The sequence below is a fragment of the Hevea brasiliensis genome, chromosome 4 (assembly GCF_030052815.1).
Source record: "Hevea brasiliensis isolate MT/VB/25A 57/8 chromosome 4, ASM3005281v1, whole genome shotgun sequence".
Taxonomy (NCBI): Eukaryota; Viridiplantae; Streptophyta; class Magnoliopsida; order Malpighiales; family Euphorbiaceae; genus Hevea; species Hevea brasiliensis.
This window is the reverse complement of record NC_079496.1, coordinates 23,414,360-23,426,972: the sequence shown is the minus strand read 5'-3', so window position 1 is coordinate 23,426,972 and position 12,613 is coordinate 23,414,360. Positions and strand designations below refer to the sequence as shown.

Genomic DNA, 12,613 nt, shown 5'->3' with positions numbered 1-12,613 from the left:
AAATAAAATTACAATATTAAAATTATAAAATTTGTCTTTTAAAAAATAGTTTATATTTTTAATATTTATTATATTAATAAAAAATAATAATATTTTAAAATTTTAATTGTTATGAAATATATTTATCTTGTATTATAAATTTATATAAAACGATAATAATTTTTGTAAAAGAATTATTTTATAAAAAATACCATATTAATAAAAAAATTTACACTTTATAAAAATTTAAAGGTATAATATTTTTAAATTTTTTATTAATAATTTTATATATTTTAATTATTATTAAAATTAAATAATTTAATTTATTATTTATAATTTAATATTTTTTATTATATTAATAATAAAAATTATATTCATATATTTTTTAAATAACATTAATATATTCTTATAATCTAAATACATAAATTATAAATTATAAGATAAAATATGAAAATTTTATAAAATTTAAATTATTTTTTAAATGAAGTGATATTTTTATTAATATATGTATAAAAAGAATTAAATAAATATTTTAATTAATTATATTATAAATTAATAAAAAATTATTATTATAATAAATAAAAAATTTCAAACTAAATTAAATAAAGAATTTTAATTAAAAATTAATTTAATAATAATAATTTACTTTATTTAAAATGTCAATAATAATTAAATTAAAAAATAAAAATTATAAACTAATTTTTTTAATAATTATTCCTTTGCCTTTAAGAATTTGCCGAGGTTCTAATCTTCACTGGGTCCCGCGATGGCCCGCTGTACCTGAAACTCTCCTTTCTCTTTGCCTCTTTCCTTCAATAACGGCTGACCTCTTACAAAAGGACAGGGTCTACGCCTCTTCTTGTCTACACCCAAACCTAACCCTAACCCTAATCTCCAAATTAATTCTCTTCAATTCCTGTGTAATCTCTTCATTCAACCTTTGAAATTAAGCCCGCCAAGTCTGATTCCTGCCTCTCTCTCGAAGCTCAAGTCCAAGCCTCTTTTAAGATTCAATTCTCTGAAGTTTTTGAATAATTATTATTAATGAATAGCTCAATCTCACTATAATGATCAACGCCGAATCGCTTGGGGTTTTGCTTTTAGGGCACCAATTGCATGGGCTTGAGCGATGCCTGAGCTTCGCAGGGGTGTTCGCAGAGGCCGCGCAGGGTTAGCGCCACAAAACAGGCAATCGGACCCTCCGCGGGTGCAAAATTACGTGAAGACCCGTGCTGCTGTAGCTAGAGAGAGGAAGAGGCCGAGGACTAGATTGGAAACGCAAAGATTGAAGGAGAAACAAGAGGATACTAAGGTAATTGAGATATCGGAGAGGGAAGTTAGTGATTTTTTGATTTTGGAGAGGAAAAAGAAGGGGAAGAAGAATTTGGCTGTTGTTGGTTTTGAAAAGAAGGAAGAGGAGGAACTGAAGGAAGTTGGTGTAATGGGCGACGACAGTGGTGGTTTGAGTGCTAATAAGGCCGTTGGGCAGGAGGAGGAGGGCAGTACTGCACCTTTCCCAGAAAAGGTATGCTTTTTTTTTTATTGTGTTATTTTGAAAAAATTTCAAATCTTTGTGTTTTTTGAATTTGGTTTATTTAATTTTTTTTTTTTTTTTTTATATATTAGTTCTGGGTCTGATGGCAGTTTGGCTTGTTTTTATTGTCATGAAGTATGGTTCATTTTTGGTTTCTGCCCAAGGGTACAACCTTTTTAGGTGTCATTTTTTGGTGTTACTTCTCGGTCAATTCAGTTTGTTGTGGTTTTGATCAGTGTTGTTAGTGCTAGAACAACAGAAGTATAATTATGGTGTTCTTTTTCAGCTGGGTGTTTTGTGTATTCTCTCGTTGCTGTGGTGTTTCCTTAGTTGGGTTGAGTTTCTTAAGTATAAATGATGTTTTTATATTCAGCATAGAATGCATTATTTTGGTACATATAGTCAGTGCATTAATTGAATTTTGTGATTCTATGCGTAGCCTTTTCTTAATTATAATTTATGTTGGTTCATTTTTGTTTGCTTGCAAAATTATGATTCCATATTGTTGTCTTATAGGGTTTATATGATTTTGCTGTTTAGTAACTTATATTTGTTCTTTTGCTAATTTGTTGGGCTTTGAGCTATGTGAGAGGCTCTTTGGAATGATATAAGTGTTCCTATTGGGTTTGATTAGCTACACACTGCCGATTCTCATTAGGCATTTTTATTTCAAGCAGTTTTTTTATTCTTTTCATTACGAGTTGTTCCATTATTTCATTCTGGGGTCCCTAAAGTATTAGAAAGATTTGTTCTATCTTGAATTTTCCCTTTTGATTTTGATTTAGATTAACATGTTCTGTTTCTAATATTGCTTGCTTGTTGTCTCTATGGTAATTATAGAAGGTTTCTTATTTTCTTTTCCAAGGTTCAAGTGGGAGGATCACCTTTTTATAAGATAGAAAGAAAATTGGGTAAAGGTGGGTTTGGTCAGGTGTTTGTTGGTCGTCGTGTTACTGGTGGAACTGAACGCACAATGGGTCCTGGGGCCATGGAGGTAAAGTTGGCTTTATGTTCTGTTTGTTATTTTGTTATATTATATATAAGTTTAATCCATAGTTGTTAAAGGCACGCCTCTAGTGCAAGGCACGCCTCTAGTGCAAGGCACAAGAGACTCAACCCTTAACATGTCAACCCCTGAAAGGCTGGCGACCTTCAATAGGTGTGTCCCTTGCAATCCTCAAGCAAGGGCGCAAGGTGTGCCGCTAGGCTTGCCTATGCTACATTTCACAAAAATTTCAGCAAGATCATCTCAGTTATTTTATAGAGATTCACTTGCATATATCTATACACTCACACTTGCACAAAGTTATGCATTACAAGTTTATTGCTCATTGCAAAGAAAGAGGCTAAAATTATATTTGTCAACATAAGACTAAATTCCTTTGATTTTGGAATCATTTTCCCTTTTATTTTTTTTGTATGGCTCTTTGTTCCTATCTCTTGTCTAGGTGTTTTTGTTATTTTCGATATTTTCCATTGCTTAATTTTTATAGAAGAAAATGCTGCCTATTAACCTAGCTTGTGTGAATTGATGTTTGTTTATTATTTATTTGACTATGAGAAATGTGTAAGTAAGGAAAGAAAAGAGGTTAGATTGGGAACATACAGCATGTTTCTTGTGTCATAATGAAGAAGACTAAGTTACTTTTGATGATGAGTATTTTCTTCGTCGGAATTTTGGAATATGATTTAAGAGTTTTAAAATCTTTTATTATTATTATTATTATTTTTTTGGATTTCAAAAACATTGATGCTAGAATCCTAAATAATCTATGTTATTAATATGAGTTGACGTGTATAAGATTAGCTATTTAATTTTATTTTTTCTGCACCTCATGTCACTCAGGCTTGCGCCTAGGCTCCAGAACCCTTTTGCAGCTTAATGCGCCTTTAATAACTTTGGCTTAATCATGTTATAACTTTTTTTTACACGTGTTCTCATAAGGTGGCTTTGAAATTTGAGCATAAAAACAGCAAAGGTTGTAACTATGGTCCCCCGTATGAATGGCAAGTATATAAGTAAGTCCTTTCTTCTTTTTCTTTCTCTATTCCATCTCTCTGTGTGTATGTGTGGCTCCTTTTACATTTGTTGTTATTATTTTACTTATTCTAATATTTCCTTTGGTTGAGTAGCACTCTTGGTGGTAGCCATGGAGTGCCAAGGGTTCACTATAAAGGAAAGCAAGGAGATTATTATGTAATGGTATGATCAATGAACTCATTTCTTTGACCTCTTCATTTTAACTTGTTGCATTAACTACTGGTCAACATTTTCAGGTTATGGACATGCTAGGCCCTAGCCTTTGGGATGTATGGAATTCTTCTGGGCAGGCGTGAGTATTTTATGCATTAAATATCTTTTATTTCTTTGTGCATGCATGGAATTGAATTATTTATTCTTTTTTTTTTCTGAGCTCTGATGGGGTAAGGTGATCAGTTTTTTAAAGGTTATTTTTCATCTCCCTATGTCGCCATATATTGTGTTAACAAATTTATATAGTTGCTGTTTCTTGGGCTATGATGGGCCAATCAATGCAAGCATGGAACTAATTTATTTATTCAGAAAGTTATTTTTTTTTCCTCCCCCTATGTTCAGCTTATTTTGTGTCAAGCAAATTAAGTGTTGCTGTATTCACTAATCTGCAAGATTCCATTATTTAACTTTTAAATAATTCCCTTGTAGGTTTGTTTACTATATTTTTTGCTCATATTTGTGTGTGTTTCTTGTTCTTTTTGTACATAGAATGTCGTCAGAAATGGTAGCTTGTATTGCTGTTGAATCTGTATCAATCCTGGAGAAGATGCATTCCAGAGGGTATGTGATTTAGATGCATTTGTCGGATTATAGTTGCTTTTCTTGATAAAATTTACAAGATCAGAAAGATATTCATTGGCTTTAGTTTTAGCAGTGCTTCATTAAATTTTAGCTACTGGTTAGTTTCACTACAACCTTTTTTGATTATAGCTATGTGCATGGAGATGTAAAGCCAGAGAACTTTTTACTTGGTCAGCCAGGTACAGCACAAGAGAAGAAGTTATTTCTTGTGGACCTTGGATTAGGTGAGTAAATGTCTTAATCCTCGAAAGTTGAAATATTTTAATTTCAATAATTTTATGTTATTCATGCCTTATTGATACATAATAACACAGCAACAAAGTGGAGAGATAGTGGTAGTGGGCGGCATGTTGAATATGATCAGCGCCCTGATATGTTTAGGTGAGACTTGAAAGTTAAGGGTTTTATGGTTTCTGCTTGGGTTCTAGTGGTCAATCTAACTTTTGGACTGTTATTCATGTTTTTTTTTTCCTGTTTAATATCCTTAGAGGAACTGTTCGGTATGCTAGTGTACATGCTCACTTGGGAAGAACTGCTAGTAGGAGAGATGATCTTGAATCTCTGGCATATACGCTAATCTTCCTGCATCGAGGCAGATTGCCATGGCAAGGGTATCAGGTACCTAACCAATAGTACATGCTACTCGTTTCCCCATGTATGTACATATACACATGCATGTTTGCAAAGTACACACGATAGGTAATTTATCATCTTGGTAGATATCCTTTTTTAGAATGATATGCTCACACTTGTCACCTTTTATCTTTCTAAATAAATATTAGGGTGACAATAAGTCCTTCCTAGTTTGCAAAAAGAAGATGGCCTCATCTCCAGAAATGCTGTGTTGCTTCTGTCCACCTCTTAAGCAATTTCTTGAGATTGTGGTGAATATGAAATTTGATGAGGAGCCAAACTATTCCAAGTTAATATCTTTGTTTGATGGCCTGATAGGACCAAACCCAGCGATAAGGCCTATAAACACTGAGGGTGCGCAAAAGGTATTTGTGATGAGATTTGAATATACAAAAATCTTTTGCCTTTCTATTTTACTATGAATCAACAATTATAATTTGTATATCCTATGTCAGATTATCTGTCAAGTTGGCCAAAAGCGTGGTAGGTTGAATATGGAGGAAGAGGATGACGGGCAACCCAAGAAGAAGGTTCGTCTAGGAGTTCCTGCTACGCAATGGATTTCCATTTACAATGCTAGGCTGCCAATGAAACAAAGGTAGCACTATATTTTGTTTCATAAAATTGTGTCCTTTTCATTCTAAAACTGGCAGGTTCACTTACAATTTGAAGTTACACAAATTCCTACAAGAAGCTGTAATTGCTCATATGATTTGACAATTTCAAGTGCATAATTCTTGAAAATTTTTATGCAACTTCATTATCATTTGAAAAATTTAATGTGCATGATCTACATGAATAAACTATTAAATCTAATGGTTGGTGGTAAGGAATCAAGTTGTACTGAAGTTATGAATCATGTCTAATTTGTTTAGATTAGACATGTAAGTGGATTCCTTCCCTTATTTTTACCCCTTTTTTCAGCATGATTCTGGTGCATGCTTACATTAAAGAAAAAATTCGTTGAAGTATATTATATTGCTTTGCATATCAATCATGAAATCATCACTATTATTTTATTTTTTCATCTTCGTATTGTCTTGGTCTAACTAATGCTTGCTGGGTGTTGTCTTTAGCTGATGTTCAATGGGATTTGACAGTCCTTATGTTCTATTTCTGATTGAACTTAGTTACTCTTCTAAATATTATTTTCTTCTAACATAAAAAATCTCTAGTTCAGTCTCCCTCAAGGCCTTCAAATATATGAAAACATAGTAGAGTAAGACTATAATTATGTGTGATGTGTGTATTTACAAATGTTGCTTATGTGCGCACCTCATCAACTAAAATTGTGAGGAGCCTGAGAAGCTTGTCTAGTAATTGATTTGCTTCTTAATTTTCATTACATTTTATACTCGACACTCTTGATCTTATAAACTAATTTATTGATTTTGTCCATCTATACGATTTATATGAATTGGGATTGCACGTGGGGTTACATTCCCTACTGATGTAAAGATCTAAAACTGAGATATTGCAGTTATTACTTTAAGAAATGTCATGAGGGTGTGGAACCTTAATGGCCTACTATAGTCACCCCAGATAGCCCCTTTTTTCCTAATAACTATATTGATTGCAAGGAAGGAGAAACTGTTTAATGCTTTGGATATGATTTCCTTACCCCAATGGTGCCTGATGACCTACATTTTCTATTCAATCAGGTATCATTATAATGTGGCTGATGGAAGGTTGGCTCAACATGTGGAGAAAGGAATTGCTGATGGTCTGCTTATAAGTAGTGTAGCATCTTGTTCTAATCTTTGGGCATTAATAATGGATGCTGGAACTGGTTTTACTAACCAAGTTTATGAACTGTCTCCTTCTTTCTTACACAAGGTGAATCTCTATGACACATTTTTCTTTCTTTCCACTTAAGTTTCAAATATAGAAATAAGCAAAATGTTCTTCCAAAATGACAGGAATGGATCATGGAACAATGGGAGAAGAATTATTACATTAGTTCTATTGCTGGTGCGAATAATGGAAGCTCCCTTGTGGTGATGTCTAAAGGTTTGTTTGCATTATTTGCTAATGCCTTTGTTTTAATTTGTAAATTTTCAAAACGAAATAGAGAACACAATTAAATGCTGAAAAGTCCACTTTATATTCAATTCAACTAAATTAACTCTAAGCTAAAGAGTCGGTGGGGGGTTCTTCTGAAAGGATCCAAAGAGTGATGAAATGGGAAGCCGTTATCAGCATTTTAATCCATCGTAGCATTTTAATCCATCATGTTATAAGGTTTGCTCGTTCCATGTTATTTGGGCCATGTGTAATGCAGTATGGGAAGAGAATTTTATTTAGGAATTTTAATTGTTGTAGAATTAGGAAATTTAAGAGTTTTATTAGGTTTATAATATTTTTAATGGGCTTGTTATTATTTCCTAGTTTATTTTTGTTGCTGTTCTTGTTCCTTATTTGTATCTTCAAGCTGCACTTCAAATTCTTCTTGTTCATCTTCTACTTCAAGCTTCTTTTCTTGCCCTACAATTTTAATTTCTTCTTTAAGTTCTCGCACAACTACTAATAACTTATTTAGCTCTACTTTTGAGAACTTATCAAGTTGTGCATTCAATTTATTAAGTTCTTCAAGCTCTCTTTCCTTGACTTGTTAGAATTGTTGGAGATCTTCATATTCCCTTTCTTTATCTAGTAAAAATCTGTTTGATTTCTTGATATTCACCATGTAAAAAAGAACAGATTTGATGATCACTCTATGAATATAATTATCTATGCAATGACATAGGGACGAACATTTTTGTAGTAATTGATCTCCTCTTCTGGTCTTTCAATATAAGTTTTCATGGTATTTGAATTGAGAAAACATACCTCTAGAAAAATTCAAACTGTCAAACTTTGTTGACGTGGTAAAATCTAGAGCAAGCAGGAGCACGGAAAGACTTGGTGAGCGCAACTTAGTTTGGGGTGGATCTGGCCCAACTCGTTGACTTTGCAATTGGAGGCATTGGATGAATGGTTCAGTGGTAGAAAAAGGTCACCGGCAACAGGGGTAGCTCTGGGAGGAGGTGAAACACTAGAATATTTTCGGATTTTGATTTGTGTCAAACCCAAAATGAATGGATCTCGCTTCCGGAGCATCATTTGATGGCCAGAATTATTGTGGGAAGGTCTCGGGCGGAAGGTGAGGTGGAGGGGAGTTACGATGGCTGAAATCTGATGAGATTTGACAGGGTCACGAATTGGGTCAAATCTTGACCCGAAGGAATCTTGGAATCCAGCCCATAGTTGTCAAATTGAGAATCAAAATCTTCATTTTGTGAATTGAGAATTGAATTAAATCGTAAGATTCGATTAAAAACTCTCAAAATTAATCAAAATGATATATGTTCTAAAAAATAAGAAAAAAGTTGAGAAAAATAGAATTATCATTTAGATAGATTCGAATCGCTGGGATGGAGAATCGAATCGAATTGAGAATCATAAGATTCTAACAATATCTCCAGACTCACCACAGGCAGGCGAGTCGGCGTGACATTTGGATGGCTGTTGGTGGTGGGTCTTGTGTGAAAAGGTGGGGGTGGTGGCTTTTGGGTTTTGGTTCTCAAAAGGCTTTTCTTTTCTTTTTCTTTTTCTTTTTCTTTTTCTTTTTTTTAATGAACAGTAAAAGGAAGCACAAATTTCGAGGCTAAGGGAAGCTTGGAAGGTGGGATTTTGAAGGCATGGCTGAAGGGTGCAAACATAGAGTTTTCGCTCTGATACCAAATTGATGTATAACCAAGAACAAAGAACAATAGTTAACAAGGACTTATCTTTGAGAAGAGAACTTATTTTGAAATTATATTAATCTCAAATAAATGTCATAACAAAACTCGATGACGAGTTTTTCCAACTAGGAGAGAATAATGCAGTATGGGAAGAGAATTCTATTTAAGATTTTTAATTAGTATATAATTAGGAAATTTAAGAGTTTTTTTAGAAAACTTTTGACTATGATTATTATTGAGAATTAGCTCTCTTTGCTTAAGGATTTGTTCCTTATTTCCTGGAAGTAGTGGCGCGCTTGACATGCAAAACCTCCATTGTGATATTTCATATTTCTATTGCGTGAAGTGTTTTCAAATTTTGTTATGCAAAAGAGTTGCATATCTGGAGAAGTCATACTTTTAAAACTATTTTTGGGCAATTAAAATTTATAACCATATAATTTATGCAGGCACTCAATACACGCAACAGTCTTACAAGGTCAGCGACTCATTCCCCTTTAAGTGGATAAACAAGAAGTGGAGAGAAGGATTTTATGTGACCTCAATGGCAACTGCTGGAAGCCGGTGGGGTGTTGTCATGTCTCGCAATGCTGGCTTTAGTGATCAGGTTGATTTTCTTGTTATTTTCTGGCAGTGCCTTTTAGTTGTGAAGAAAATGGAATTTTATTATTCCTCTGTATTTTTATTTTCTTTGATGTTCACAATGTCTTGCATTTAGTTTGACATGCCTGATGGCCTTTAATATCCAATTAAAGCCTCAACAAAACTTTCCTGGATTGCATTATAATTGATTAATTCAATTGCACACTTTTTTCTGTTGTCTGTGTTTTCTGTTTTCCTTTATTATTGCAAGTTTAATCTAGTTTAAAGGCATAAAGTGAAAGCATTATCCGTCTTGCCCTTAGCTTATATTCTATTATAACTTTGATCTTCTTGAAAATTAATAAATGGGAAAGTGACAATAATTTGGTACTGCTGTAGTATGAGATGCTATTTGACGTACTATTGTGAGATGTGGATGCCATTAGACAACTTGACCTGGCCACTTGTGAGCTCAACATTGTGGCCCCTCTTTTTAAAACTATCTATTAATATTGATATATTCTATTTTCAGGTTTCTTAGATCGTCCACCATATTTTAATGTAAATGCATGCCTGAATTTTATGCTGACGTAGACATATTTTAGTTCTAATTTTCTTCAAATTTGACTTGATAGTCTCTCTTTCTCTATCTAATTGGCTTCAATAGGTCGTTGAACTTGATTTTCTTTACCCGAGCGAGGGCATTCACAGACGCTGGGATAATGGCTTTCGGATTACATCTACGGCTGCAACTTTTGATCAAGCTGCCCTTATATTGAGTGTCCCCAGGCGCAAACCTGGTGATGAAACACAGGAAACTCTACGTACATCACAATTTCCAAGCACGCATGTTAAGGTAACCTCATGCAGTTTCATATCTTTAGAACAGTCGAGTTGACTGGATATGAATATATGATCTTCAATTCTTAGAGGGTGCTTTGATCTGGTATGTATGCTCATCATAGAATGGTTTTGGTATCTGGTTTGCCTGTATCTATCGACAGACAAAGACAACATTTAGAATCCAGCTTTGCTATGAATATATTGAACCACAGGTTCCACTTCTATCAATTAAATAATTTGTTCAACCAACCAACCCTAGGTAATGTCTTTGTCCATTTCAAATTTGCGTGCTATATAATTGCAACGGCTTAGGCCTTAACTCGTGTTCAAAGTGCACTTTCATTATTTTCTTGACTTTTGGCTGCAATTTACGTGCCATTCCAGATATTGATGCTCTTTTTATTGTGGGAACTAGGAATTGATTTGATTAGTGGTATTCTCATTGTTTTAATGCCTCTAACTGATGTAGAACAACCCATAGAGAATTGGCAAATACCTCACATTTGTATCAGTCTAATCATGGTCCTCTGATGGTTTGTTCAATGCTAGGTTATTCGCCTGGTATTTTTGGCCATGTGAATGTCTAGTTTGAGTAGAAATGCAATCTAATAGTTTTTTGTATGAGTTGATATATCTATAACTACTTGACTTGGAACAGTTCATGATTGATTTGAACATCATACTGCATAATTTGTTTTGATTAATAATTTTTAATAATGTTGTGAGATGTGGATTTTATTTATGTGCAGGAAAAATGGGCAAAGAACCTTTATCTGGCTTGTTTGTGCTATGGACGTACTGTTTCTTGAAAATATATGGCTCCTGTGGGGAATTTTTTGCATACAAAGAAAATGACAAGGATTCTGGCTCTCTCACTTTTCCTTCCTCATTTCTTTATCTAGTTTAACTTCTTAATTGTACAAAATGGAGTAGGAGATTGAGCTGCAGTGGAGAAACTATACTTGTGTATGATAACTATTTTTCCATGAATTTGTAGTTTTGGCTCTTACACGTAAAAGGGTTTCATGATCTAGCACCTAAATATTCGTGGGTTGAAACTTTACATATTTCTTTCTATTTTGCTTAATAAAATTGGTGCAAGTAGTGAATATAAGCAAAGGAGAGCTGCCAAATGAGGGACAAATTGAATTTGTTTTTGATTTTTTATTAAGATCAAATTAAAACCTTATTGATCTAAATCAAATTAAAAAGTTAATTTTTTTTAATAACTATATATTTTTAATGTATTTATCTCATTTTGATATGGGTGTATGATAATATCTAGGGGTGGTCACAGTCCGGTTTTGAACCAGAATCGAATCGGAATTGGTTCGGTCAAAATTGAACAAAAACTGGTCAAAACCGGAACTGGCTTCGAACCAGATTGAAATCGTCCTTCTACGGTTTGGTTCAGGTTTATATTTTTTAAGAACCATGAATCGGCGGTTTTGAATCGGATTGAACCGGCGATTTCAAATCGGATTAAATTAGCGATTTAAATATAAAAAAATTTAATAAATATGTTACCTCATTCCTAATTCATTTATATATATATAATTAATTATCTACATAATTATTCTCAGTATTTTCTTCAATTCTTAATATTTTCTTAATTTTTCTCAAATTTTCTAAATAAATATTTTCTACACTTATTTTAATTTCCAATACTTTTTCAATTTTCTTACTTTATTATTTTATATACTTATTGAAATTTTCAATACCATCTCAGTTACTTTGTTATTACTTTAAATCCTTAATAAAATTTTCAATATCCTCTATTTTATTTTTTTTTTCTCTTTTATACTTTTTAATTATCAATTATTATATAATTTTAAAAAAAAGGCAAGTAATAGAAATATAAATTTTTATTCTTTTAAATTTTAAAGGGATATTTAGGCAAAGTTAAGTTTATACATTTTTTGCTAATTTCTATAAAAAAAATTAATTTCATTTCTAGTTTTTTAATTAGGTTCAAGTCTTTATTTATTAAATTTTTCTTAAAGATAAATTATTTTCTTTCTTTTTTTTCTTATTTTATTTTGATTGAAAGATTTATAAGAAAAATTAAAATATTTTTACAAATATAACTTAAATTTTGAATCAATAAAATTTTTCTCTAATTTTTTTTATTTAAACTATCCTTAAACCATCCCTAAACCACTTCCAAACCGTCCCCCAAACTGTCTTGAACCGTTTTTTTTTCGAACCGCCCTTCAAATCGTTTTAAACCGGGGCTCAAATCGGAACCGGCAATTCAGGAACCGTCTTCCAAACCGTCCCCTGGCAGTTTGGTTCAGGTTCATGATTTCATTGAATCTAAATCGGTGGTTCAGGAACCGTAACCGGCGGTTCGTGAACCGTGGCCACCCCTAATAATATCCTTACTTTTCAGCAAATCGGGTGTATGTTGGTAACGAGCAAAAGGGGTAGACTGAGTACTGGTATACAGTATACGTTTATTTTTTATTCCCTTTGAATGCG

At 32.9% G+C, this 12,613-nt stretch overlaps 1 protein-coding gene across 1 annotated transcript; it reads left to right on the top strand.

Annotated features, from left to right (window-relative positions):
• Positions 1-802: 802 nt before the first annotated feature.
• Positions 803-11,174, top strand: LOC110634748 (casein kinase 1-like protein HD16). Its single transcript, XM_021783888.2, has 16 exons — positions 803-1,504; positions 2,379-2,507; positions 3,459-3,532; positions 3,647-3,716; positions 3,791-3,846; positions 4,257-4,328; positions 4,479-4,573; positions 4,664-4,730; positions 4,838-4,967; positions 5,132-5,347; positions 5,438-5,580; positions 6,644-6,818; positions 6,902-6,992; positions 9,157-9,314; positions 9,957-10,145; positions 10,882-11,174. The coding sequence occupies exons 1-16, from the start codon at positions 1,109-1,111 to the stop codon at positions 10,939-10,941; spliced, it is 2,121 nt and encodes a 706-aa protein (XP_021639580.2). The 5' UTR covers positions 803-1,108; the 3' UTR covers positions 10,942-11,174.
• The last annotated feature ends 1,439 nt before the right edge of the window (positions 11,175-12,613 follow it).

Excerpts from the sequence above, each read along its gene's own strand:
- LOC110634748 (XM_021783888.2), top strand. The coding sequence starts at position 1,109 with ATGCCTGAGCTTCGCAGGGGTGTTCGCAGAGGCCGCGCAGGGTTAGCG. Across the intron at positions 5,581-6,643 it reads AGGCTGCCAATGAAACAAAG|GTATCATTATAATGTGGCTG; the intron begins GTAGCACTATAT and ends CTATTCAATCAG. Across the intron at positions 10,146-10,881 it reads TTCCAAGCACGCATGTTAAG|GAAAAATGGGCAAAGAACCT; the intron begins GTAACCTCATGC and ends ATTTATGTGCAG.